This window comes from Idiotropiscis lumnitzeri, chromosome 21 (genome assembly GCF_059441095.1).
Source record: "Idiotropiscis lumnitzeri isolate Australia: NSW breed Sydney's pygmy pipehorse chromosome 21, RoL_Ilum_1.0, whole genome shotgun sequence".
Classification (NCBI taxonomy): Eukaryota; Metazoa; Chordata; class Actinopteri; order Syngnathiformes; family Syngnathidae; genus Idiotropiscis; species Idiotropiscis lumnitzeri.
The window spans coordinates 2,614,139-2,639,552 of record NC_142411.1 but is presented as its reverse complement, the minus strand read 5'-3'; the positions used below and the strand labels follow the sequence as shown (position 1 = coordinate 2,639,552).

At 44.5% G+C, this 25,414-nt stretch overlaps 5 protein-coding genes and 1 non-coding gene across 6 annotated transcripts in view; 3 read left to right on the top strand and 3 right to left on the bottom strand.

Moving 5' to 3' along the window:
• The window catches only part of eva1aa (eva-1 homolog A, regulator of programmed cell death a), a 35,626-nt gene extending 26,995 nt beyond the window's left edge, over nt 1-8,631 (top strand). The window contains exons 6-8 of the mRNA XM_088286918.1: nt 3,981-4,115; nt 6,002-6,175; nt 6,423-8,631. Of these exons, the coding sequence (XP_088143044.1) occupies nt 3,981-4,115; nt 6,002-6,175; nt 6,423-6,805 (692 nt within the window). The 3' untranslated portion in view covers nt 6,806-8,631. The remainder of the gene's footprint in view (nt 1-3,980; nt 4,116-6,001; nt 6,176-6,422) is intronic.
• Nucleotides 8,632-8,923: 292 nt separating this feature from the next.
• On the top strand, nt 8,924-13,928 carry efhc1 (EF-hand domain (C-terminal) containing 1). Its single transcript, XM_088286666.1, has 9 exons — nt 8,924-9,350; nt 9,864-10,142; nt 10,336-10,623; nt 10,697-10,846; nt 11,152-11,344; nt 11,488-11,714; nt 12,265-12,640; nt 12,743-12,889; nt 12,967-13,928. The coding sequence occupies exons 1-9, from the start codon at nt 9,285-9,287 to the stop codon at nt 12,978-12,980; spliced, it is 1,740 nt and encodes a 579-aa protein (XP_088142792.1). The 5' UTR covers nt 8,924-9,284; the 3' UTR covers nt 12,981-13,928.
• Nucleotides 13,929-14,111: 183 nt separating this feature from the next.
• On the bottom strand, nt 14,112-18,268 carry tram2 (translocation associated membrane protein 2). Its single transcript, XM_088286667.1, has 11 exons — nt 18,030-18,268; nt 16,996-17,059; nt 16,782-16,891; nt 16,185-16,301; nt 16,050-16,108; nt 15,367-15,451; nt 15,188-15,258; nt 14,973-15,077; nt 14,758-14,901; nt 14,467-14,624; nt 14,112-14,351 (listed from the first exon to the last, which is right to left on the bottom strand). Exons 1-11 carry the CDS (start codon nt 18,147-18,149, stop codon nt 14,275-14,277), a joined length of 1,110 nt encoding a protein of 369 aa, XP_088142793.1. The 5' UTR covers nt 18,150-18,268; the 3' UTR covers nt 14,112-14,274.
• Nucleotides 18,269-19,096: 828 nt separating this feature from the next.
• Nucleotides 19,097-19,170, bottom strand: trnai-aau (transfer RNA isoleucine (anticodon AAU)). The gene has a single exon. It is a non-coding gene; the product is annotated as a tRNA-Ile (tRNA).
• A 499-nt stretch (nt 19,171-19,669) lies between these two features.
• Nucleotides 19,670-25,391, bottom strand: xkr5a (XK related 5a). Its single transcript, XM_088286968.1, has 7 exons — nt 24,765-25,391; nt 23,645-23,828; nt 23,134-23,318; nt 22,856-23,068; nt 22,409-22,578; nt 22,208-22,319; nt 19,670-21,936 (listed from the first exon to the last, which is right to left on the bottom strand). Exons 1-7 carry the CDS (start codon nt 24,895-24,897, stop codon nt 20,996-20,998), a joined length of 1,938 nt encoding a protein of 645 aa, XP_088143094.1. The 5' UTR covers nt 24,898-25,391; the 3' UTR covers nt 19,670-20,995.
• Nucleotides 23,647-25,414, top strand: part of prep (prolyl endopeptidase) — a 24,096-nt gene continuing 22,328 nt past the window's right edge. Inside the window, exon 1 of the mRNA XM_088286964.1 lies at nt 23,647-23,805. The gene's annotated coding sequence lies outside the window, so the exon portion shown is untranslated. The remainder of the gene's footprint in view (nt 23,806-25,414) is intronic.

Below are 25,414 nucleotides of genomic sequence, written 5' to 3'. Positions count from 1 at the left end.
AACTTTTGCAAGGCCGCTCGTAAATCTCGACATCGGGGTTCAAGACCCATATTAGACATCTGGTTCCTCAAAGGGTCGCAAACTTACAAAAGTATTTCATGTTGGGAAAAATCTCACCCGTATGTAAAATAACAATGACGATCTCATCTTATTGTACCCACTCACTTTAGGGCAGAGGTGGGCAAACTTTTTGATTGGCGGGCCACAACGGGTTCTAAAATTTGGGGCCGGACCAGGAGCAGATGGATGGAGTCTTTTGGTCACCTCACCTCATTGGAGAAAAAAACAAAAACATTTAATTTGAAATTAAAGTGAACAAAAGCATTACAACAAAATATCTGTCTTTGAAAAACCAGAGTATTTAGAAAATAAAACATTAGCAAGGTTTATTCATCTATTTATTTTTTTAAGTTCAACGGGCCAGATTAAAACGTAAAATGGGCCGTGTGTGGCCCCCGGGCCATAGTTCGCCCACACCTGCTTCAGGGGTTCGTCAAAATGCAAATGAAAAAGGCGTTTGCCAAGAAATTGTGCGCCTTCTTGATGGTCAGTAAAATTTCACGCCGACAATCGGAAAAACTGGTCCATACCCACATTTTGGCAACACCACCCAAATATGGGAAAACCTGGTTCTATGCGAATCCAAACCGAGGGTCCAACCTGAGTGGGAGGGGCAACAATGTTCCGACCGCAAAACAGATCTGACTTATTGAACATCGGCGCTGATGCGGAGTGAAATCCGATTTCACGATATCTGAGGCCGTGTGTCTTTGCGCCGCAGCTGAGTGGTCTCGTCACTCATTGTGAGCGCACGCGGTCAGAAGTGCGACTATTTCTGTCTGCATGCCTGTTCATGACGCGAACTGTGTGTGCGCGTTCGCACGAGTGGTGTTCAGGGAGCGCTGGGAAAGAAAACAGCTGAGCTTGTCGGATTTTTGCTGTCGTGCTTCGTTTTTTTTTTATTTCTTGCGAAAAACCACTTGGTCTCATCCTTTTATTCATTTATATGATTTTTTTTTTTTGGGGGGGGGTAATTCTTCTTCATGCATTTACAAATAATCCTTGTCAATAACTTCCTAGCATCGCAAGCTTCCTGCCAACTGCCTCCGATCATTTCCTGCCGAGGCTTCCGGGCGAGTTAAGCGCCCCGCTCTCGACAGTGGAACATTCTAATTGCGGCTTGCGGCTTTGGCGAGATTGAATTTCCTCGTACTGTACATTTGCATTCGCTGTCCCGCGAATGTTACGAGATGTCCCGATTTAAACTTTGTCGATTGTCTGAGATGGACAAAGCAACGTTTCCATGGCGACGTGAAAATGCGACTACTTTAGTTTGAGATGTACGGCTGTCGTGAAGACGCGGCGAATAAAATGCAAACATTCCGAGCTGCGAACTGTGAAAATGGTTTTGAATTGATGTGGCTGTTGAAAACCACTACGGCTATACGTTGAAAAAATGAAAAAAAAAAATCATAAGTTTGTCCTCTGCAGAGCGAACACAACAGTGTCTTTTGTGGTGGCAATCCAAGAATGTAACGAGTGTGTTCATCATGCCCCCCCCTGTCACGCATACTTTCAGTCTATTTGCTTTTTGTGATGTCAAAAGCCAGCCGTTGACAATGCGATGTTTATGCCTCCGCCTGGCTGAGGTCATTTTGCGATGCTATCCACCACCAAACAATTCCTCGTCTTGTTGACATATGAAATACATGCCATCGTGTGTAATCCAAAAACCCCCCTTTCAGCTGCTCGCTGTTAACGCGTTCACTGCCATTGACGGATATAAACGCCAACGCGGACTTTCATTTCACCTGGGATGGCAGCGGAGGAATTATCTCATTCACTACTAGCCGAGTTAAAAAAAAAAAAAATGGATCTTTGACGTCTTTAGCCGTCAATGGTAGTGAATGAGTTCACTTGAATTTATTGCGGCGTAGCAATAAAAATGAAGAAGGCGGCCGACACGACTCCCACTATGATCCGAAATCTCGTTGGAATGACGACTTCAAACGGACTACACGCACCAGGAATTTAGAAATCCAGATGATGTGTGGACATCAATACGACCCAAAATATCAGCACCCGCTTCGTGTTCTCATCTGGGCTAAAGTTTGTTTTAATTTCATCTGATCTCATTTTGGATTTAGCGTGGTTTAATATTTCACTCTATCCCCTTTGGCTTACAAGGGCTTTGTCCCAACTGCATTGGTCAGCACATGGACCGCAAATACACACACACACAGACACACACACTTTGACGCAGGGAAAAAAGCGCCAAAGAGAAAACAAAGCTGAGCCCTGCCAGTGTCAACACGGCTCCATTGTTGCGATCGCTCTTTTCCCGCCTGGTATCTTCGCGCCCAGCGGCCATTCAAAACACTCGACACTGGTGATTGCCAGCCACTGAGATCATCAGGTGTGCACCAGGAATTTTTTTTTTTATATATTATTTATTATTTGAACCATATTTGTTTTCATATGCCTGATTTTTACCTTGATGTAGCCATGGTTTAATTTTAAAGTGCTCTATAAATAAAGTTGAGTTTCGTTTATGTATGTAGCTGATGTGTGTGTGTGTGCTCTTGTTTTGATGACATATTGGGACATTTGTCGGTGTGCAGGTGTGTGTGTGTTTGTGGGTGTGGTTGTGTCACATGGTGGTGTCTCATAGCTGTGACCCCAGGGCCACACATGTAGCAAATTAGAGCCAATCAGAAGGCTGCAATTAAGATGTAACGCGGGCGACGGTTGCAGCGCGGTCGCTTTGGGAGTCGTGATTAGCGTGCCAGACTGATGAGGAAAGTTGCTTTTCTCACCTCCTCTCACAAGCAGCTTGTTGATTTAGTCGGGTGCAACCCCAATTTCGGAATGGACGAAGAGATCAGGTTCTTGGGTTTTCCAACCAGTTGAGGTGACATATTGTGTGGCGAGTCGAGAGCAGAAAGGTATTCGAATGGAAATAGCTGAAAACAGATGTTTGCCTTTTCCTCGTGGAAAAATGAAGCGTAAAAAGTCTGCCACTGCTATTATGTGTTATTGCGCAATAGTTGCTTTGCAGTTTGTTGGTTTTACTCAAGGAAAGTCAACATTTCACTTCGCAGCTCATCTCGTGGCCGAATGTTCCGAATTCAGTCCCCAGCTGGATTTCAAGTCTCACAAGCCGAGTCCTCGGGGACTCCCCCCCCACCCTTTTCTCTGACATTGCACGCAGTTTTTGACAATGACGTACGTGCTCCTTCTGGTTGTTTTGATATTGCTATCGCACACATTCTTAACTCTTGGAAAAATTAACGTCAGGAAACAGCTGATTTGTCTTCATTGACCGTTGGTCCCGAGTGACGCAGACACTCGGCAGGGTTGTAACTCACCGCCGATCTGACAAGGCGGCACAAAACACACAAGACCCGACTGGACTGAGGCTCAGCCCGCCAAATCCGCATGAGAGACGCAGGAATGTATAGCTCACGACATTTTCGCCGGGGGGGGGGGTGGGCTTAACAGACTCCCTGACTCACTCACAGGACACTGTGAGGTGTGAGGTTTAAGGGGGTGGGGGCCGTACCATTCGGGGAAACGAGTGCAAGGTCGAAGAAGTTGTGTGAATCATAACACAAACTATAAATAGAACACATTTTGTCGATGTTTTGATCATCTACAGCAGGCGTGGGCAAACTACGGCCCGGGGGCCACATGTGGCCCATTAAACGTTTTAATCTGGCCCGCTAAACTTGAAAAAAATGAAATGAATAAACCTTGTTAGTTGTATTTTCTAAATATTGTGGTTTTTCAAAACACTCCATCCATCTGCTCCTGGTCTGCCCCCACTGTCAAATTTGAGAAGCCATTGTGGCCCGCCAATCCAAAAGTTTGCCTACCCCTGATCTACAGCGTTAGTGAATTAGCAATCTTACCGATCATTCTAATAATTCTCCTATGTCCTCTTCTTGTCTTTTCCTGCATGGGCATCCATTCCTCTGAAGTCCCAAAGAAGCTAGTCCAGGAACAAAGCTCCCGACCAACATCGTACCCCCCACCATCCAGCGCCCATGACCCCAACATAGTGGGAGACAGCCCTCCTGTTGGGACTTCAGTCAAACGTCCCAGCACTGTTCCAGGTGAGTAAAAGTACGCACACTCCAACACATGGGTACTTGGTTCAGAGCCTTGGAGCACCCCAGGCTTCATGTGGAACAATATCGAGGTCTTAAATGTACACTTAAAGTGACAGAGGTCCAACTGTTTCCATATGTATGAGTTTATAATCATGTGGCTTAAAAATATGCCAAGACAATGGATGCACTTATATGTGTGCGACCACAGTCTAAATCAGTCATCTAAACTCTTGGCGAGTGGGCGGAGTCATGGCAAGGGGAATACAAAGAGAATGGCCTGCTAACAAAGCGGTATTTGTGACACAAGAAGACAAATTGCTGCCGATGAAGAAAGTAGATGAAGAAATGAGAAAGAACAAGGAGATCTCGGCATCAGCGGTCACGGCGTCTCATGCTTGAAAAAGGCCTTGACCTCCTTGGGAGCTCTTTTCCAACTTTCCAGCTCATCTGGAAAAACGGGTTTCCGTCTTTGATAGAGTGATACGGGGCGAATACTGTAAAGAGACGAGGGTGGAACGCGACACGTTGACATGAAAGCCTGCGTTCCCTAATCACATCATTTGTCTTCTCTTTTGTGTGGTGATGAAATGTTTTGTCTTTGAAGGAGAAGAGAGCTTTCGGAATAAGCTTCCTGTTTGTTTTGCGATTAATGACAACCCCTCGCTAGCACGTGGCTAGCATAGCTTTGTGTAAACAAGATATCTCAAAACATGCTTGATGACCAAGATAAAGCTTATTTGCATTTGTTGGACCACATTAAAAAAAAAAAAGATGAAATGAGATATATATGTAGTGGGAGCAAGCTTAGCGCACGTGCTAATGTTTGCTAGTTGTCAGACAACATACCTCACAAGCATTTATCAATTTTTTTAATGTACCATTATGCTAAGTTTTACTTAGCAAGTAAGCTAACCACTCAATCTCAGCTCTGGCTTTTTTGCGTGAGGCGTGGCCAAAACATGCACGCTAGCTTGATTGAATACTTTAAATTTCCCTCCACTTTCTTGAAATTCATTTTCAAATAGTTCTTTCCAGTGTTACCAACTAAATGAGATGATAATGATCCATAATGAATAATTTTTACCTGTTCAAATGGTTGTTTATTATTTTTTTTTTGGCTGGCTTAATGTGTGCGATTGTTGAATTCTTGCTAACGTTAGCCAACATGGACGCCACAGCCGTCGGTCCAGGTGGAAACAATTACGCTTTTAGCCGGCAATTGCAGTCTCAACGATGTTTATCAGATAAGAAGTCTGACACACCTTAATTAAAATCTGTCTAATTACGTCGCTTGTGTGTGACATTTCACTAAATAACGCTCAAGCGCAACGACTAAAACATCATCGCGAGTGACGACGATTATGCTAGCGCTGCAAAGAATTTTGTTTATTTTGGATCTCATTTTACGTCTTATTTCGCCGGACGCTGCTCGTTTGTCCAGACTAAGCAACTTATGTGACGATGCCAGACTTTCCACTTTTCACGGCGCTCTGCTGTTATGCTTCTGATGCGCCGATTTGCCGAGTAAGAGAACGTGTCAAAGTCTTATATCTCGTTCTTACTGGCCTGAGTCGGGTTGCGTTCTGCTGCGGCGGTGCCGTATTATCGAGTCCATCGCAAGACTGAACATGTGTTTGATGCGTCGTCTCAGACCAAAACGATTAAAACGCCCACATGGACGCATGTGGGATGACTCAGTTGCTCAGAAGCACCTCGCATGCTTTACTGTAAATGACCCAAATTGGTGGCATCGGGTTCTGACGGCACATGTGGTAAAAAAAACAAAAAACAAAAACGCGATGACTGAAACTTATTCATCACTCAGGACCGGATTTTAGAACCTTTCTGTTCTCCGACTCATGCTTTTGTGTCGTTTCCTGAAATTCCAGACCGGAAGCGAATCAGAGAGACCAGCGCCAACCAGGAGAGGTATCCAGAGGTCGGCAGAGGGGGAGCCGAGACCCCGCTGAGGCCCCCGGAGATGAATCCCATCATCAACTCCACTTCCAGCTCCGGCATGGCCCTCATTAGCAACGCGCTGGCGGCCTTCACATACGTCTCAAGTAGGAACACGTTCAAATAATCGTGCGTAGCGGCCGCTGATGATTGAGCAAAGAAAAATGGAAATGTTGAAGTAAAAAAAAAATGTTTCAAAGTTTAAAAGAAGCAATTACACTACCAAGCTCAGACCAGAGACTTGAAGTCAACCAGAGTCAAATATTTGTTGTGAAACAAAGCGGGCGCAATTATCGTGCGAACTGTCAACTATCATTCACTTTTTGTGGTCATTATCTTTCCGCTCCACACCAGACCACCCAGAGAGGGCGGCTCTCTTCTTTGTCTGTGGCGTTTGTCTGGGCCTCTTCCTCACTCTATTGGCGCTGGTGGTCCAGATCTCCTGCCGCACCGACTGCCAGCCTCGCCGGCAGCCCGCCGCCGCCAAGAAACGAGCGCGCCCCGCCGACTCGTCGTCGGACTCCAGCGACTCCGACTCGGACTGGGACGCCAACTCGGACCTGTCGGCGCGACGGCACCGGCGCTTCGAGCGCACGTTGAACATGAACGTGTTCACGTCGGCCGAGGAGCTGGAGCGAGCGCAGCGGCTGGAGGAGAGGGAGCGCATCATCCGGGAGATCTGGATGAACGGGCAGCCCGACGTGCCCGGGACGAGGAGTCTCAATCGGTATTACTGACCGCCGTTTTGGACGCAACGCTTACTTGAAAAAGACTTGGGATGGCTCGCACCTGGCAACCGACGAGGGGGGTACGGCAGACTTGGGAAGAGGGAATTCCCTCCGAAGTCGTTCGCCTTCTCCTTTGGGGATCGGAAGTCGCCCCCCTGCCTCTCAGCCGTTAGCGAGCGGGTGAAAGGCTAAACGGCCTCACCCGTGACCTCAGGAGGCCTTTTTTTGAAGTGGGACGCTTCGGTTTTTCGCTTCCTTGGACCCGTAGAGGCCTGCGGAGATTTTAGGCAGCTGCAACACTTGGATCTTTCGCCAGCATTCAAGCCCAACAAGTGTACAGGACAATCTTTTTTTTTTTCTTCTCACCTCACACAGAGGATGCTGCCTTTTACAAAACCAAGAGATATTTCCTTTTCGCTCCCCTAACCCTTCTGAAATCTATTTTATAATATTTAATAGTTTATTGATTTTTTTTTTTGCGTATTTTTGTTCTCACGTATGGTTTATTATGAGATATTTTTATACTTGGCAAAGGTTGTCCGGCGCCTCAGGGATACAATCCTACAGTGTCTGTGTTTGGTTTTGCCTTCTAAGAGGGGAAGGGAGGGGTGAGACCCTTTTTTTTTTATCATGTACGTCGGCATTTAAAGAGAGAAAAATATCCTCCAGAGAGCCTCAAAGAGGTTTTTAGTGATTGAACCTTATTTTTGATACAGGATGTGAAACTCAACAGTGCAGTGCCTTTTCAAGCTACGAGGTCTCTCACAGGTCTGACGACTCGGAAAACCAAATCATTGAGTGTGTTTCATTTTGGTTGTTTGCGTTTGCTAACGTGAAACACGCGTTGCACAGGAATCGTCGCTGTGAGAGAAGATTTCAAATCGCCCATTTTAGTATAAGCTATTCACAATCCAGTTCTGTTTGTGCTTCTCTGGTTTCAAGTATAACAATAATATTTTTCTTTCATTTTTTTTTTTTTTAAACTTGAGAGGTGAGTATCGGATAGCACACAGGACATATTTGGGTCACCCACATTGGGACAGCCTGTCTAAGCTGTATCATTTTTTTTAGAATTTGTTTTTTGGTTGTTTCCAGTTTAATACGAACACGGCGATAGATGAAAGAAAAACCGCAAGAGCAAGAGATGAGGCCTGTGTTTGGAATAAACTGTTAAAAAATATCTATCCATCCATTCTTTGTGGCACTTATCATTGCAGGTGTTCTGGAGCCTATCCTACCTGATTTTGAGCGAGAGGCAGGGTAGATATCCGGACAATCGCACGCAAGGCACATTTGGACAAAAAAGGAAACATTCACAACGCCTGACAATTTAGAGTCTTTAATTAATCATGGAGGAGGCACAGGGAAAACTGACTTCAGAGCGGAAAGAAGAAAAGGCGGGTATGGTGTTAAGAAGAAAGATAAGAACGCCTGGATTAAAAAAAGAAGGCAGAAAAGTAGGTCCAAGCAAAGGAAGCGTGTGACAAAGGGAAGAAAAGTGGAAAAGATGGATTTGATGCAGGTTTGAGGGGGCGGACAGAGGAAGATTTTGACATTGGAAGAAAGGCGCCAAGTAGATTTTAACTCAGGAGAAGGTTGGGATGTTCAGGAAAGAAAACGTCAGGAAGAAAAACAACTGTATTGACCTACCCTGAATGCAGTGTTAAACAATTTTTAGGAGAGAAGAACTCACTTGTGGATGGATATTCCTACAAATCAAAATTGTTGTCCCAGCCAGCTCCTTTGAGCCTTGCTCGCCCCCTGGTGGTCAATCTTGGGCCCCGCACCCTGCAAAAAGAAGACACAAACTCCTTCAAATAAAAGCACTTTTTCCATTTCAGTTATCAGTGTGTTTTTATTCATATTTAATAATGTATGCATTGATAGTTTTTATTATTATTTTTGATATTTTAATTTGTATTTTTGTTGTTGTTGCCGTTTCCATGGATACGGCAGTGGCGCGTCCACGAAGATGGGTTTTCAATACAAAATAATACACCCGTTAGAAATTGACACTTATTATACTTGCTTATTAAAACATTGCGGGAAAAAATGCTGTTTTTATTCGTATTCGCGAGCTACCGCGTCGTTTAGTGACGTCACGCAAACCGTGACGGTTAGCTTGCCTGTGTGGCTAACGTCAACTTTCTGTAGTAGCATTAGCATGTTTGAATTAAACGTCTTTAAACGCCTGAGGCGTCGCCCCGAAGCTCAGTTTCTCATCCAGGTCTGACAATGACATCATCTTTGTTTTCGGGGTTGGGACACGCGGCCAGGATGGATTAAAAAGTTTTAACGGAGAATTTCGCGGCCGCAAGCACTGTCGTTCCAGTATACACAGAAGTCACATCCCGGAAACGAACCAAAATAAAAGCAGCGTCACGCCGTTTTATGTCGTTCTCGTTGCGACAAACTGTAAAAATAACAAATTTGACTCTTTAAATGTAAACCCGACTACTGTATCGCTCGGCCAGTCGAAGCAGCAACAATGTCGCGCAAGTTGGACAACAACGGCTTGCCGTTCTTGCCGGGGTTTTCTTTCCAGGATGTAACGGTAAGCACAACTTTTCTACTCACTGCTTTTGTAACATTTCATACTAGTGTGACCGGTTTGGAGATATTACGTCTGTGCTTGTACTGCTCCAGTCGAACAGCATGCCATTAATTTCCGAGGTTGCTTAATTGGAAATCATTTTCTTAATTGCAATGTCTTTGGTTTTGTCATCGTTCCCTGGCAATTTTGCACTACGAATGCACGCTGTGTTAAAATATATAACATGCACGAACAAGATACGCATGCATTGCAAATAGAATGCTTAGGAAAGTGAATGAATGTGCAATCAGCTGAGTTCCTCAATCATACTTCCACTTTTTTCCCCACTGAGTGCCATTGGTGTGTAGTGGTTCATGTAGCTGAACTTTGTGCATGTCCCCTAGGCAAGATACTCTATCCATCCACAACACGAGATTGACAAAAAGTGGAGGACCAAACTTCACTGTGAAGGTGCACTCTGGTGTTATCTAACTTAGCATGTCTCATGGATGTTTTGTTTTTTTACCTCCCCAGAAAACAGCCTTTCACCGCCCTCAGACTTTGTCTTATAACAAGGGCCTGGCATTGGCCCGTCCGCCCAGGTTGGGCATCGGACTGGAGCCTCTATTAACGGAGCAGATGATGCATGAGGAGCTCACTGGCATGGCCGGTGACATGCCGGACTTGACTTACGGCTCCTTTGACACCAAGTACATAAAAGACCTGGTTAATCTGTCCTACCACTCAGCTGCTGCACCCGCCCACCCGGATCCTCAGCCCTTCATCCCAGCTTATGTCACGCTTGACAAAAAGGTATGGTCGATAGGATTACTTTTTTTTACTTTGAAATCCAAACTGAGTTTTTCAAACATTCAACAGCATGCACTTGTTTTTCGTAATGTGTTTGTAAAATTCTGTTTTCAATATCTTTATTTGTGTTGCTTTTAAACGTTTTTTACTCTATGGGATATTTCCTGGTTAAAAAAAAAATTGTCTCCATTTGCAGGTGCTTTGCTTCAAAGCGTACTTTGAGGAGGATATCATCAACAGTCGCGATGAGAAGAGATGCGTCCGTCACGTGGTTATTTACTACTACCTTGAAGACGACAGCATGAGCGTCTCGGAGCCCTGGGTGCCCAATTCCGGGATACTACAAGGTCAGCGGATCAAACGCCAATGTCTGCCTAAGAAGGAACCTGGGAAGTATTACCACTGGAAAGACCTCAACCTCGGCATTGACCTGGAAGTGTACGGTGTCAAGTACCACATTGCGCAGTGTGATGCTTTTACCAAGGTAGTACACGCTTTTATCGGCATCGGACGCATATAGAAATGCAAGCGTGACCTCCCGTCTACTCAATTTGCAGGACTTTATGCAGCGTCAGGGCATCATTCTTAATGCGTCTGAGGAAATGCCAGTGGATACTTACCTACAGGGGCGGCAAAAACCGCCGCCGACCTCGACGACACGCTCAGAATTCGACAGCAGGTACCAGTTTCTCCACATGGATCGCAAGGTAAAGTTGAAAATTCAAAGTAAGAACTCGTGCACACATTATTGGCATACAATCCAGACCCAACCGTGATAGGCGAAAATATATTAGTGACAGTACTGTTTTATTTATTTATTTATATACTTTTTCAAAACACTTACTACTTCTTCTTGAAAACATTTAAATGTATTAAACACTCTTTATATCAAATACGATCTGCTGCTGTTGACCACCGCTCACACTCACAAACAGACTTGGCAATGTCACAGGATGTATCCTTGGTGATAAACCGGGCTTCACTCTAAGAATTTCACCATTTCCCGGGTCAGGTTCTGCGTTTCTTTGCCCTGTGGGATGATTCAAAGTCTGAGCTCGGCGAGACCTTACCCGTTACCATCCACTACTTCCTGGTGAACGACACGGTGGAGATCAGGGAGGACCACAAGCCCAACAGCGGACGCTTTCCTTTCCCGGTGCTCATGCAGCGGCTGAGGATACCCAAGAAAATGAAGCCTGGTCACGGTAAGATGAAGTCGCCACATTCACATGTCCACCAGATGGGTTCAATTTAGATCCAAACATTCTGGAGCTGTTCCCTAATGAAAAAAAAAAACATATGTTCATGTGCTCGCTTCATTTGAGCTTCGGATCGTTTGTCTTTCCAGAGCAGTTCCCGAGCTGTGTTATGGAGGATTCGGTTGAAGAAGTGGAAGAGTTCTTCTCCCCGAAAGACTTCCAAGTGGGCGAAGTGGTGACGATCCTGGGACGCCGTTTCCTACTGTACGACTGCGATGAGTTCACCAAAGACTACTACCACGCACACCACCCCGAGATCAACATCAAAAGCATAGAAGTACCCCGGCAGATGGGCAAGTTTGAGGGCATGAAAAAGGTGAGCTTCACAGTCCGCCTCTATTTGCGAGGGAACAGGGCCCGAGCGGAAGTATGGAAAAAATGTGAGGAAATTACAGCCCAATTTATTTTTTAGTTTTTTGGAGGGGATATAGTTACATAAATACTGCATTTCCCCCCATTGAACACGAGCTATTTTCTTTTTAAACAAAATGCAGATTTGGTTCATAAAGAAATCATCTGTGTGTAACTGCTCACTCCTCCGCTCTCTGCTCACTGAGAAAACGGGAAAAAAGAATTCTAGGCAATTTTTATTTTTTTTTTAAACGGCTTGTTTACCCAACTCTGCAAGCAGCCGATCATATCCTCCCCCTGCTTAGAAGTGCCCTCAGAAAAGAAAAGAGGAATACTTTTGATGGTTAATATTAGCTGTCGCTTGAAACCTTGACTTATGAATAAAAGTGAATTCAAAGATTCCATCCAGCTAATAAGCGGGGATTCCTGTGTTTTATACGCTTTGTCTCTCGATGTTGTACACAAAGCATATCTCCTGATCCACGTTTTTTTTTTTTTTCCTGCCACGTTTGCAGGAGATTCCTCCCTACAATGGCTTTGGATCGCTGGAAGATTCCCTGCAGAGTTGTTTATCGCTAATCCCCGCCCCTCCCAGAAAGAACGTGGTGAAGATGCTGGAGAATGAGCACAAAGTGTTGCGCTACAGCGCCCGACTGGTGACGCCCAAGGACGCATCCGAGTCGCAGAGACTCAAAGACGCCGATCGACTTTTCATTCTTTCCTATTACCTGTCCAACGACACCATCAGTATTTACGAGAATCCCAAAAACAACTCCGGCTTCAGGGGCGGAGGGTTCCTGAAAAGGACACGTGTTCCCAAACCAGACACTTCTGTGGACAATCCTGACTTCTACTCACCATCAGATTTCTCCATTGGATCCATTCTGGACGGTGAGCTTTTTGGTTTTGTTTGAGAAAATCCAAAAACTTGCACTCAGGGATTCTCGACCAATGAAACCTACGCATGTGTGTTTTTTTTTTTTATTGTTGTAGTTTTTGGCCACCGCTTCACCCTGACAGACGCCGACCTCTACGTCCTCAAATACATGGAGAACAACCCCGGCCAGATTCCCTTGGAGACTCTCGAAACGATACGCCAGAAGCTCGGGTCCGAAACCAATCGGGCAGCAGAACAAATTGGTAAATTTGAATCATAAAAGAAATCGAAATCCTGTGAAACTCTGACGTTGAGTTGAACTACGGGACTTGTTTTGCAGAGCCACCCTCGTGATGTCTCATCACCTTTGTGCTTCGGTCCAGGACTCAAGAGCCTGTGGGGTGCTTCAAAACAAAACACGTGTTTTTCGATAAGTATTTTACTGATTTCTATTGAAAGGAGTATCACGGCCACACTGAGAACCAGAGACTCAAAGAAGTTATCTTACATTTTAAAATACTTTTATCCTAACATCATGACTTCACTTGTCATAAGTTTTGACATTATTCTTGGACCATTATGGCTTTTTTTTTTACCCCCCCGAATGGTTTTCAGTGTTCTTCAGAGTATCTCCGACATTGACCACCGCTTGACGTCACAGGCATAGAAGAGCCTCTTTTATGTCATGTTTGCTTAGTGCCTAAGTTTTAAAGGTCTTGTGCCATTTTTTTATAAGGGCCTTGCCAAAATGTATGGTCAGGTTTTGATCAACCAAAATAACTTAACGCTGCCAGAGATGAAATGTTGCAAGTCTTGTACATGAACTGTTTGTATAGAGATGATATCGCTATTTTTTTTGGCATGCAACATAAAAATGCATCGAAAATGGGCTGGCTTTGTGGTCATATAAAAAAGTTAAACCAAACAATTTACAAGGACAGAAAATGAAAATGAATCTTACCTTTTTTTTTTTTTTTACTCAGAAAATTGCATTAATTCATCATTGAACATAAGGACATTTCATGGAATGGCGATGCGGTAAAGTACATTTAAGATGTGCATCTTGGAAGTGACGAATACGACATGATTTACTCGGGAGGAAATTCGGGCACTTTTCAACGAGTCGACTAAAGGCCCTCCCCTTATCTTACTTCGACGGGTATGAGCCAACATTAAGATTGGCATACAGTCAGCTTGGATCATTAGGTTTATCATCAGTAACATTTTTGCGACTCCCAATGGGCCCGACTGGAAAAGAAGCAAAGCTGGCTCAACGGCAATCAAGACGAGCAATACAGTACTTGGTAACGAGGATTACAATCAAAATTTGCTACACAGTAAAATGTGCTACGTACTGTGTTTGGACACTTCTGGCATTTTGCACTCCACGGTGCTCATTAATATGGCAAAGCAGGTCAGGTTGATGTATTAAAAAAAAAGAACAAGTAAAAAATACGAGGAGAGTAAATGTCTCTTGGGCTCAAGGAATTTTCTTGGATTTCATTTTCCAGCATTCAAGCCTTAATTTGGAGTCTCAGAGTCCCCGGAGCGTGTCGGGATGGAACTCGACCAGGATACACCAGCTCGCCCCATCGTGTTCGTGTTCGGGGAAGTCAGCTTGGACCAGGCCACTGCTCCGATTGCCTCCTTAGGGGGATTTGAGTTTTTTGAGCCGAGGAGAAGTTCCATTCTCGGCTTTTAGGCCTCCGTTTTCATAATGCCCAACTAGATGGAGAGAAGTTGAGATGGTTACGAGAAAGTACATCACATGCATTGCGCCTATGCATGGATCGATAGTAGATTCTGACAGTATAATAACAGCTTCCTCTTGTGTACTCACGAGAGTCCCGCTTCATTGGCCGAAGAGCTTGTTTGGTGGCGGCCTTCTTGCGGACGGCTTGCTCATGTCGGAATTCCCTCCAGCGCCTCAGCTGGAAGCGGATGAACTTCCAGAGGAGCCAAGATTGTGTCAAACACACCAGTAGAAGAACAATCATCCTGAAAAGCCACGCCCCCACCCAAAAAAAAAAAAAGATTACTAGCATTCATGGAAAACAAAACTTGCTCAAAACTAAACACAGCAACAAAACTAGTGGAGTCCGGAACATCTTGTGAGTACATTAATCCTCACCTTATGAGGACAGTGTTAAAATTGCCCGCCTCCCAGTCCAGCACCTGATTCTCGCAGCGGGCCAAACCGAAGCCGACGGCAAGAAACGTGAGCGTGAGCGTCGTCATGCGAGTAATGACAAAGCTGGCCGCCCACATGTCAAACCTAAACGGGAGGACAAAAAGTGCTCATTTTAGCGTTAATGCTTTGGTTTGAAGAAAATCGGGACAACTTGCATTTTCTGGTGGTTCTCGTCTGTGAAGTAGAAGAGTCTGGCGATGTGGAAGCCCAGCTCCGACACATACTGGAGGAAGAGCAGCACCAGACCCACGCGGTTCAAACTAAACAGGTCCACAAACAGGTTTTTTTTTCCCCCTCTTTTTTTAAAAAGGTGTCTTGTTGTTTTGCTGTGTGAACACTTTTGGAATTTACAGGGCAACAGTCTGCTTACTTTAGCACGTACGCAGCCAAGATGTGCAGCAGATACAAGCTGATGTACTGCAGCTGACGAGGGATCTCCTCCTGGTAAATGACCAGCACGCACTTGCATTTATCTTTCCGCCTTTGAAAATTCCTGCAATTTTTTTATTTCTAAGTACAGACGCCAAAACCGTTTTCCTCCTTACTGACCTTGCGCACTTTCTGGAAGTAGAGTTCAGGCAAAGCGTGTAGCCAGTAGGCCAGCTGAGTGAGGTAGAAAAACTTCACTTGGAACCTGAATCACATACAGATAAGAAAAAACGCCAGAGATTTTTAAGCTTTGTTTTTTTTTTACAGTAATCTGAGAGGTAAACATTTGTCATTCTAATTCTCTTCACGTTAGTTAAATTTACCAGTTGTGATCAAGTCGTCATTGAAATGTGCCGATTGACACCACTTAGTGAAATTAATGTTCCGCATTTTGCTGTATGAGTCACAATCGAATGTTTACTAAAGGGATCATAGAACCATCCCCCAACCCTGAATAAAAATATTTTGTTCCCATCTACGATGTCTTTCGACAAGGATGTGGCTCGCCGATATACACATTTTTTAAAAAATTGGGGGGGGGGGGTGATACACTTTGACCCCCCACCATTGCCTCAGAATAAAAAAAGGGACACTCGTCATATTATGTAAACAGGAAGTGGCTTGCTAAATAATAAACTGACACACAAGTACGGTACTGTGTAATTTAGTTTCAGTTTTTCCGTTTGAGTCACGATGGAGCCTTTCCGCCTGCCGCTAAAAAGACTTGCACAGCCCTGTCGTGTTACATCACTTTTTTTTTTTTTTTTTAAACAAGTGACAAATAGAAGACGTGTCAATCATACCTGAGGTGTGAATGTGGATAGTTTTCCCAAAGTCTGCTGGGATGCAAAAGATATCCTTCCTGTGATATCAGAAACAACCTTCATACTTAATTCCTTCCAGAGAAAATAGAAACGCACAAAGAGCGCGTCGCTCACCGTAATGAGGATGTAGAAACTCCACACACTGGAGACTAAATGAAACACACACAGTTGACCTGACTCGTTGAACTTGGTGTTCTTGCTCTTGGAAAGATGGAGGCGCCTGTTGATTTTCTGGGGGTGAGAACGGCACGCGACGGATTTTAAATGATGACGCCACAAATATGCGTCTTAAAGCAAAGCCGCTATTTGAATCCGAAGCGGCAGTCAAGATATGCTCTGGATTGTGGTCACTGTACTAAAATGACCCCATCATTGGCCTGCTTTCAAAACTGCTGCACGAGATGGGGATGATGATGATGATGTACTGTCAGACAGCTATGGTTTTGCTTAATACAAATTACAAATTTAGACCCTATTGATTTTGAGTGCCATCTGGCATGTGCTTATAATTAAAATTGTACAAAGTTCCTGTTTAGTGTATTGTCAGCAGTCATGTTTAACCAATCTTGAATCAATCTTAAAGCAAGAAAACTAATTCTTTGAAGAATATAACATGACGTCTTTTTTATGTCTTTGCTGGTTTCTAACGCTTGCTTTCAAGAGACACTGACCACCTCTAAAGCCCCGAGCCCCAGCGTCGATGGTACTCACGTCCAGCAGATACTCCTGCACCACTGCATGGAGGATGATGGTGATAAAGAAGTAGAAGAGGATGGTCGCGCAGTCCTTCCATCCGTAATGATACAACGTCACTTCTCCATCTAAAGGACACAGAGGTACGCACAGCACATAGGCGTAAAACCTTTTTACCTATAGTACTTTACATCATTACGTCTCATAATTCTGTCATGTAAGGATACCATACCTGGGGTCAGTGTGGTGACATTGTACTGGGGCTGGATAAACAATATGGCTGTCTTTGCTGTTGCCTGAAAGGGACATTTAAATGGTCATTAATGAATGGAGACCCACGAGATCACCACATTAGCCAAGCCGGCACAGCAAACGGGTTACATTGGAACACAACATAATTTTAGTCAAATAAATGAATAATGACTGTAAAATTCGGTGAATATGAATGGGTCTTTTTGCGGGCAATAGTTCAGACACCTAAAATATAGGTGACCCAAAGGGTCTTCTCAGGTGACACATCAATTTTTACAATGAGAATGAGGGAACCCCAAACCCACTTCGTTAATGAACTGTAAGTACTCATTTTAATGTGTATGGCGCATCACCGAAGTAAAAGTCGAGCTAAATAATCGTGTTTGGGGGTTGTACGCGTGCTTTGCGAGGGGTAATTTTGTTTCAGAATGATGCCTTTCCCTGTGGTAGAAATTCGGGGGGATTGAATTTGAAACGTGGCAGTGAGTATCAAATATGGTCAAGCCAGTAGCGATAAAACACTTCCGCTTCTTTTCACATCTCTTTCACAAATAAAAGCGAAACCTCGCGATGTGTGCACACTTCGAAGGCATAAACGAGCGTCGTGCTTTTAATTTGAAGGCGACCGCCGCGCTGTTTCCTTGGTCGTCCGGCTTCCTTTAAAAAAAAGTGACGTTATTACTGTTGTTAAAAATGTTGCAGACACGCAGAAAGTTGAAAGGCTTGGGGTCAAAGTGTGTTTAGGCGGATAAACTTGTGTCAAAGTAGCCGATAACGACTACCAAACAGTCATTTCCTCCCGTTTTCGTTGCTATTGTTTTGTCGACTGCAAAGAAGTGTAAGTCGCAAAAAACTCGTAACAAGTAGACGTCAGGTTTGCAGAAAGTCCTACTCCGGTTTGAGAACATTTCCCTCAGGAAAAATACTCATCCTCATCGAGTTTCACCATTATTTACATGCCACCAGAAATCAGCTGTGTCGTTGGAGACGAAAGAATCTTGAAGTCCATCTCACCTCAAACATCAGTCCAATCAAAATAAAAATCACCAAGCTGAAGACGATGTCGGCGTGATTCTGGATGAGAAACTCCTGACTGAAGAACGGGTAACTTTTGTTTCTTCGGCGAAACGCCATGGCACTTCTCTGCAACTATTCTACAATTCTCGAAAATCTTTTCTCCCCGTTCTCTTGACTGCGAAGTTGAGTGAAACTTTTCCCACTGTGGTGCGCATGCGCGACTTCATAAAGGGCGAGTGACAGAAATACCTCACTTGAGGCCATTTACATGAGCCAGGTGAAATCAGGTTTTGGCATCACTTTTAGTTCCATGATTGTCGGGGAAAAACGCGAGCAAAGACATTTCTTTAAAAAAAAAAAGTTTAAAAAGTACATTATTATTTTATTACACCCTCTTGAACTTAAACTTTGTTTTACAAGATGATTTGAATAATAAATGTATTCATTGAGTTTTAGCAACTAACATAAGGTTAACCAACCACGTAATTGGCATTGTTAAATTAATCTACTGCATTGTTATATATGTAGAAGCACAACAAGTGTAATGAATCACATTTAATTTTGCAGCCTATTTAGTTGGGCTGAGTTGTTAGTCGTTATCTTACTGTGACTTGAAAAATATCACGTACTGATTAAGGTTGCTTGGATCCGATTGTCATGATTGGAAATCGTTTTTCAGGTGATTGTTATCGGCTGAAAAAGATCAGGTTTTTAAATATGGATTTCGGAGTTAAACATGAAGATAATTTCGATAATTTCGATGTGGTCTTTATTTTCCTTGTCTTTGCATTGCTGAGGAATTGGATCAGGACTCAGTATTGGCGTACTTAAAATCAAGTGACTTGCACGTGGACTCAAGTGCAAAAATATGTGATCGGTACGTCCCTATTACATGTGCATATTTCTGTATTGTTAGGTCTAATTATTTGTGTCCAAATTGATTTTTGTTTTAAGCAAACAGTTTGACTCATTTCTGAGAAATGCTCCTAAATCTTTATTTTCCCATTTGTTAGTTTTTTTCCAAGGAAGAAAAACTTGTTTATTTCCAAGGAAGAAAAGTTTGTTGGCCCGTACGGGGATCGAACCCGCGACCTTGGCGTTATTAGCACCACGCTCTAACCAACTGAGCTAACCGGCCATGGTGTCGGTCTGGAATATGAATGCTCTAAATAGGAGTACTCACGTAAGTTCTGCAGCCCGGGAAGGTTTTAGAAGTTTTCTACCGTTTGCGCGGTCGACTTGACTTTTAATGTCGTCCGAAAATATTTTGAATGAGAATCAGTTTTGCATTCTACCTTAAAACCGCAATTGCGCGTTTTCGCCGCTAGGTGGCAATCTTTGCCACAAAAATATTTTTTTGCGCTGTGAGCATTTTTTATTGTGAAATTGTGCTCTTCTTAATAATGATAAATCATATTGTTGAAATAAATAAGTGGAAAACAAACTCTCCAAGGCAAACCTGACAGAAACAAACTTTAAAAAGGTGGCCAAATGTACACTATGTAGTGTATTTGTCCTTTGTTTTAATCACTACACTAAATGTACTAAAATGAGAAGTCCTATCTAGAATCAAATCCAGAAGCACAACAAAAGACAAGATAAAAACTATGTAATAGATCACGCATAAGGAAAATGTCTCCCAGTTTACAGCAGAACACTTTTATTTCGCTCACCCCAACATGTCTGCATTTTATTGCTCATTTAAAGCCACAAGCGGCTTTTCAATTCACAGTTCAAATATACAGGGCTTGAGTGCAAAGGAAATGCAAATGTTTGCTTGATTGTGGATTTGCTCCTACTCACAGCAAAGTAAAAAAATTGGAAAAAAATCCTTTGAAATAGCAATCCAATTGAGAACACACTAAAGAAGGTCACAGCAAGTTTCTAATGTCAGTGCCTCAATGTCCAGGCCGACACATCAATCCAGCTCAAAAGCACAGCAAATTGATATGTTTATAATATATGCCAACAAATACATCGAGTATATTGAGGCTGAGTTTTTTTTTTAAACAACGGATATGGAGCAGGTTGTGCTTTAAGAAAGCCAATGAAGTGGCGGATTGTGCTGAGATTGGAATTATTTCAAGGTGTATGTAGCCTATTAACAATTTAAGCACTTGATTTATCACTCATGTTACAAAGTTTGACTTTGTAACGTAAAGGCTACACGTCATCTAAGACCAGAAAGCAGCTGCATATAAATTAATGTTGGTTAGTATATCTCGTTGATTTTCCTAAAGGATGTGAAATTGGAAATAATAGAACAGTCAACAGTTACAGTACTCATATAGTGCCAGGGTCATTCGTATTCGAGGGGTGCATTTAAAATATTTTTCCACAAGTAGATCGTTCCCCTTCCCCACACTTCAAAATTCTTTGCATTTAACCAATCGATTCAGTTTTGCTGATGTCCTTTCTGCCCTACAATGCCGTGCGAAGGGGGCCCTCTGCATATTTTAGATGTCCCCCCCCTCCAGCACGCCTCATTAAAATAATCCGGATCGTCATCAGGCTTGCTGATGAGATGATCGTTTGAATCAGGTGTGTTGGAGGAGGGAAACATGTAAAACATGCAGGATAGCAGCCCTCGAGGACTGGAGTTTGACACCTGTGGTTTAAGTGGATTAATTGGGGCAGGGCGTCTAATAAAAGGGAGGTCACTATTTGAGGGAATACGGTAGGTCATAAATGATTTCAACTTAGTGGTTTGTTGAGTGTGCGTCAATACAAAGCCAATTAGCTTATTATTACTGATAGCATTAAACGAGCATCAAATGGCTCTGCCTTTAAATTCAGCACTTGTGCGATATATTGCTAATTTTTTTGTCGATATAATAGAGTACCACGTTATACAGTGTTGTATGCTTGTCTCACATTGCTCAATTTTAGATATGTCCTTTTGCTTTAAAACAGAGAAGCTAAAAATGGAACGATGGATTCACTTCGCCCTATCCCTGAATCAGTCAGAAATGTTCATCGTCGTCTCTTCGGGACATTATGAGCTGCCTTCTGGGACCGGTGAGGTGGGGGACACTGGAGGGAGAGTCCAGCACTCCCGAGTCCAGTTTCGGGGTGGATGTGTAGCGCGGCCCGACCCGGCTGATTAAACCTCGGACGTCCCTATGAAGAGCCGGATCGCTTGGAATGGAATTGAGACGCGCGCCGTGTTCCGAAGACCCAGTGTCCCGGTCCAAACGGGGGTTGCTGGCGCTGCTGGGAGATTGGGGATCAGCACTGAAGTACAAGGTTGAACTGGACTCCGTGGGACAGAAGTACGGCTCAGGACTGTCTCCAAATACAGATTTGCCCTCTGGCGAGCTGCGCTTGAAATCCGATTCGGGCGACTCCAGCGGACTCTCCATCTCCAGACTGTCGTCCTCCGCTTGTTCGAAGGAAGTGGGTTCGCTCACAGTCTGGAACTCGTCTTTACAATCCGACAGGGGTGCCAAGCCTTGCCCCTGAGACTCGGACGTGGAGACCCCCTCGCAGTTGCCCTCCGCCGAGCTGGTGATGCCTTCGTTACTCTTAAACTCCTGGTTGTACTCCTCCAAGTCCAATATGGCTGCCGCTCCACCTGCCCCGTACGCTCGGTTGATCTTTCCCAAGTCGCCCGTTTTGAGGGCGAGCCGGATGAGAAGCCAGTGATGGTGGTAGCAAGGACAGGAGCTGTTTGGCCTCCCGCCGCACGTGCTCGGATGCTCCAGCAGTGAGCCAGCCACTCCGGAGAGCGAGAAGCTGCCGTGGTTTTGTTCGCCGCCAACCGGAAGACTTTTGTCCCCGAGCGAGAAGGCGGACTCGCCTCGTTCGATGCACGTGCTTCCCATGTGGTTGTGGTGGAGACCTTGAGCGATCTCTGTTGACTTGGGATGCAAGAACCGGTAGTAGACAACCAGGGAGGTAGCGCCTGGTAACCATGGAGACAGAAGATCATCAGTAGAAAAAAAACATTTTGTATTTTGCTTCATTCCATTTTAATTCTGTTGAATATTGTCATATGCCAGGCTAGTCGACTAGTTTGTAAGAAACTACTCAAGTCCAGAAACTGCCTGTCCTGGTTCTGAACCCAAATCATCTTTTTAAATAGTTTCAGAGGCGTCAAACCTCTGGTAGTTTATTTTTACTCTCGGAATGTGAAATAAAAAATCGAGTCGTAATTTACAAAACACAATTCTCACCGAGGATAAAGCTAGATAAGACAGTGATAGGGAGGGTCATGTTGTCCCACGATGCTTCGCTAAGTAAGTCGGAGGCAGCCAGCAACAAAGTGGTGTTCTCGATGAGCATGAACTGAAAGACGAAGAAGAAGAAACACTTCCAGCGCATCGTTCTGACTTTAAAGAACTTGCGTATTCAAAGGTCACTTGACCGCTTCTTACCGTGTAAAAGCTGGCCATGCGGAAGCGCGACGGTCCATCTTTGACGTTGAGAAAGAGGAAGACGTGGACTAGCCCCAGGAGGCCGTTGAAGGCACGCCAACACCAGGGCCCGGTGCAGATGTCTGGTTGCTGCGATACCAGCCAGAAGGAGGCAGTCAGCCAGTGAAAACCTGCAGGTCGACGTGAAAATAGACGACGATGTGTGTACGCTTGGCACGGATGAATGTTGCAAAAGCCAGCCCACGACTCCCACATCGGCACACTTCAATGGTCCAACGCAAAAGCTGTATCGAATAGACTGTGAGGCGTGATGGTCGATTAATCGACTCACCGTTGCACTGCAGAAGCATTTTTATTTTCATCATGACCTTGTTTCCCCATATGAGCGGGTCAACACTTCAGAAAACAACGTTCCTTCTTTGATTTCACTGAGGCCTGTGCACGTACCTGCCACTCCGCAGACCCACCAGTTGAACACCCTGGCGAAGAACATGAGGCAAGTCACCCTGGCACCCAGCATGCCCGCCCTCCACACCAGCTGGCAGAGCAGCGCCGCCGGTGGCATGGCGAGGTGGCCCGGCCGGATGAGACAGCAGGCGCGGCTGTACAGCACCAGAGCCCAGGAAACGGACAACACGCAAAGCCCGCAGCTGTAGGCCACTAAGGGAAACGGAAATGGTGTAATGAACATATGGCGGCGATCGGAGCTTGTGAGGCGTGCTCACCTGGGGACATGATGCCCACGTCGGTGGACACGACGATGTACGCTTGCAGTAGGCTCTGGGGCAGGGTGACCACCAGCGCCTCCAGCAGCCAAAGGGCAGCGACGTCCGCTTGCAGCATGACGACGGCGCCGAGCTCTGCCACTGAGCCGTGCATGCGTGACACGTACCTCATGCAGTTCCAAAGCCTACCAGCAGAGGGAGACAGAGACACGATTGAGAGATCACTAGCTTTCGATATGGACTCTTCCCATTCCAGTCCAGTGGACACAATTATAAATGATTATTATATATACCATGAGAGTGTGATTATATTTATTCTTATGCTTACTTATCTTAACTTCCATGTCAAGGCTAATCTCTTTTGCAATATAAAATATTTTGACGTCTTGCATTGTGCGACTTAAGAATATTTTTTTGTATTATTATTATTATGACTTTTTTGCTATTATATATTATTTTTATTTTATATTTTGACGGTTTGTTTCAAGGGGGGAAGACGGACGCGTCTTACCGTTTGAAGATACCCAAGTGAAGAATGTGGATGGTGGAGAGGTACCACCGCCTATCGTCGCCATCGTCGTAGTACCACTTGACGCTCAGCAGCTGGACCGCAGTGCCCGGCAGGAAGAGCCCGAGCGTGAAACCGGCCCATCGCGTCTCATCATTCCAAAGGTAAAACCCAATACAGTAGATCACTGGAAAAAAATATTCACATTAAACATAAAACTAATCCGAGATACAATACTTTTTAAGACCTTATACAGGGCGTTAGACAATTGGACATTTTCTAGCACCCAACAACTGTTTCAAATTAGCCCAAAATAATTTTCAGGATTTTCTAGCACTCTTGTCAACTCAACATATTAAACAGAACTGCAGAGCACAGATAGGTAAGCTGTCCTCTAATTAAGCAATTCTTTATTGTAAAAATTAACTCAGTTACAATTATTTGACAGCACTCTGCTTGTCAAGGACAACAACATGGCAAGCGGATGCTGGAAGAATTCTTCCAGTAGTGCATAAAGGTTGCAAAGAATGCTGGGAAAGCTTGTTAGACATTTGAAAAGAAAGTTTGGACTTAAAATGAACTATACCTTTTTTATGACACCAGACCTTCATTGTTTTTGGACACACTTTGTAAACAAACAACAATTCGCTCCCTAATTCACTCCTATGGCCAATTTAGTCTTGTATCACCCTATATCATGCTTGTTTTTGGAACAAGCACAAGTGCAGTGACAGCATAAGCTGCGTGTATCTAATTGAATACAATTTTATAGTGTTGTAGGCAATTGTTTTGTTTTTTAATTACAATATATTATGGTATTAAAACCAACTGCAGTATCGATACCAAAGCACCATGTTTGACATTCTAACTGGGAGCTGAGCACCCCGAAAGGTCAGCACGTCCAGTCCTAGAATAGAAACCTGCATCCCGTTAGCATCCTCGTCCCAATAGTGTTTGAATCAGCGCCACTCGAGCAGCACCGTGCCTTCATTCATTGCTGCTGAACGTCAACCTTAAATACGTCATCAACATTTAACCTCCATTGAATCGAGTCCGCTGTGTGGTCGGGCTCCTTGCAGCCCGAGCGTGCTCGCGAATCGATTTGGATCCCCGCCGCACTTACGAGCGCTCTTCTCGGCCGCGATGACCAGCGCCGACACGCCGAGCAGCGCCGCCTGGCACCAGGCGATCCAGCGCTCGCTCCGCCGGGCCGCCGACGGCCTCCTGCGGCCCACCGCCTCGGAGGTGCTGATCATGGCGCCGGGCGGCGGGAGAGGCTCCGAAGCGGCGACATGATCGTGCGCATCCTTCGCCGCGCTCCGTGCGTGCGTTCCTTTCTTCTCCCGCTGCTTGCTTGGCTGCTGTCAAAAAATAGATGACGTCACTGCGCCCTTTTAAAGGGCCACGCTCGGCCTCTCTTGATCGCCGCTCCGCTTTCTCACCCTCTCAAAACGACATATTATGAACGCCGTCCTGTGCATGTTTGAGTATTTTCATGAATTTGTACAATTTATTTTTAACTCTGTAACTTTTATTCTTTGCGCCTCATTACTGAGTGAGCCTCAAATTACAACTTCTAAGGGTGTCAGGTGACCCATTGTCCAAGCAGGCTATCCAATGTTAGGATGGAGGAGCACCTCCAATTCACTAAACAGGCAACAGGATGGTGAATATAGCATCTGAAACCTTCCCACGTTCCACCCTTGCTGTAACAGCTTCTCTAATTCTATTTTTCCTACTATATTACCAATTTAGAATGTAAGAATAACTGTA

Bases quoted from the DNA above. Each gene is read 5' to 3' on its own strand.
- tram2 (XM_088286667.1), bottom strand. From the start codon at position 18,149: ATGGCGTTTCGCCGAAGAAACAAAAGTTACCCGTTCTTCAGTCAGGAG. The intron at 16,302-16,781 runs GTGAGTACCATC...TCTCACCCCCAG, and splicing joins TGCAGGAGTATCTGCTGGAC to AAAATCAACAGGCGCCTCCA. The intron at 14,625-14,757 runs GTGAGGATTAAT...GTGGCTTTTCAG, and splicing joins TTTAACACTGTCCTCATAAG to GATGATTGTTCTTCTACTGG.
- efhc1 (XM_088286666.1), top strand. From the start codon at position 9,285: ATGTCGCGCAAGTTGGACAACAACGGCTTGCCGTTCTTGCCGGGGTTT. The intron at 9,351-9,863 runs GTAAGCACAACT...TTACCTCCCCAG, and splicing joins TTTCTTTCCAGGATGTAACG to AAAACAGCCTTTCACCGCCC. The intron at 11,345-11,487 runs GTAAGATGAAGT...TTGTCTTTCCAG, and splicing joins GAAAATGAAGCCTGGTCACG to AGCAGTTCCCGAGCTGTGTT.
- xkr5a (XM_088286968.1), bottom strand. From the start codon at position 24,897: ATGATCAGCACCTCCGAGGCGGTGGGCCGCAGGAGGCCGTCGGCGGCC. The intron at 23,829-24,764 runs GTAAGTGCGGCG...ATTTTTTTCCAG, and splicing joins CGCGGCCGAGAAGAGCGCTC to TGATCTACTGTATTGGGTTT. The intron at 22,579-22,855 runs GTACGTGCACAG...GTCGACCTGCAG, and splicing joins GTGGGTCTGCGGAGTGGCAG to GTTTTCACTGGCTGACTGCC.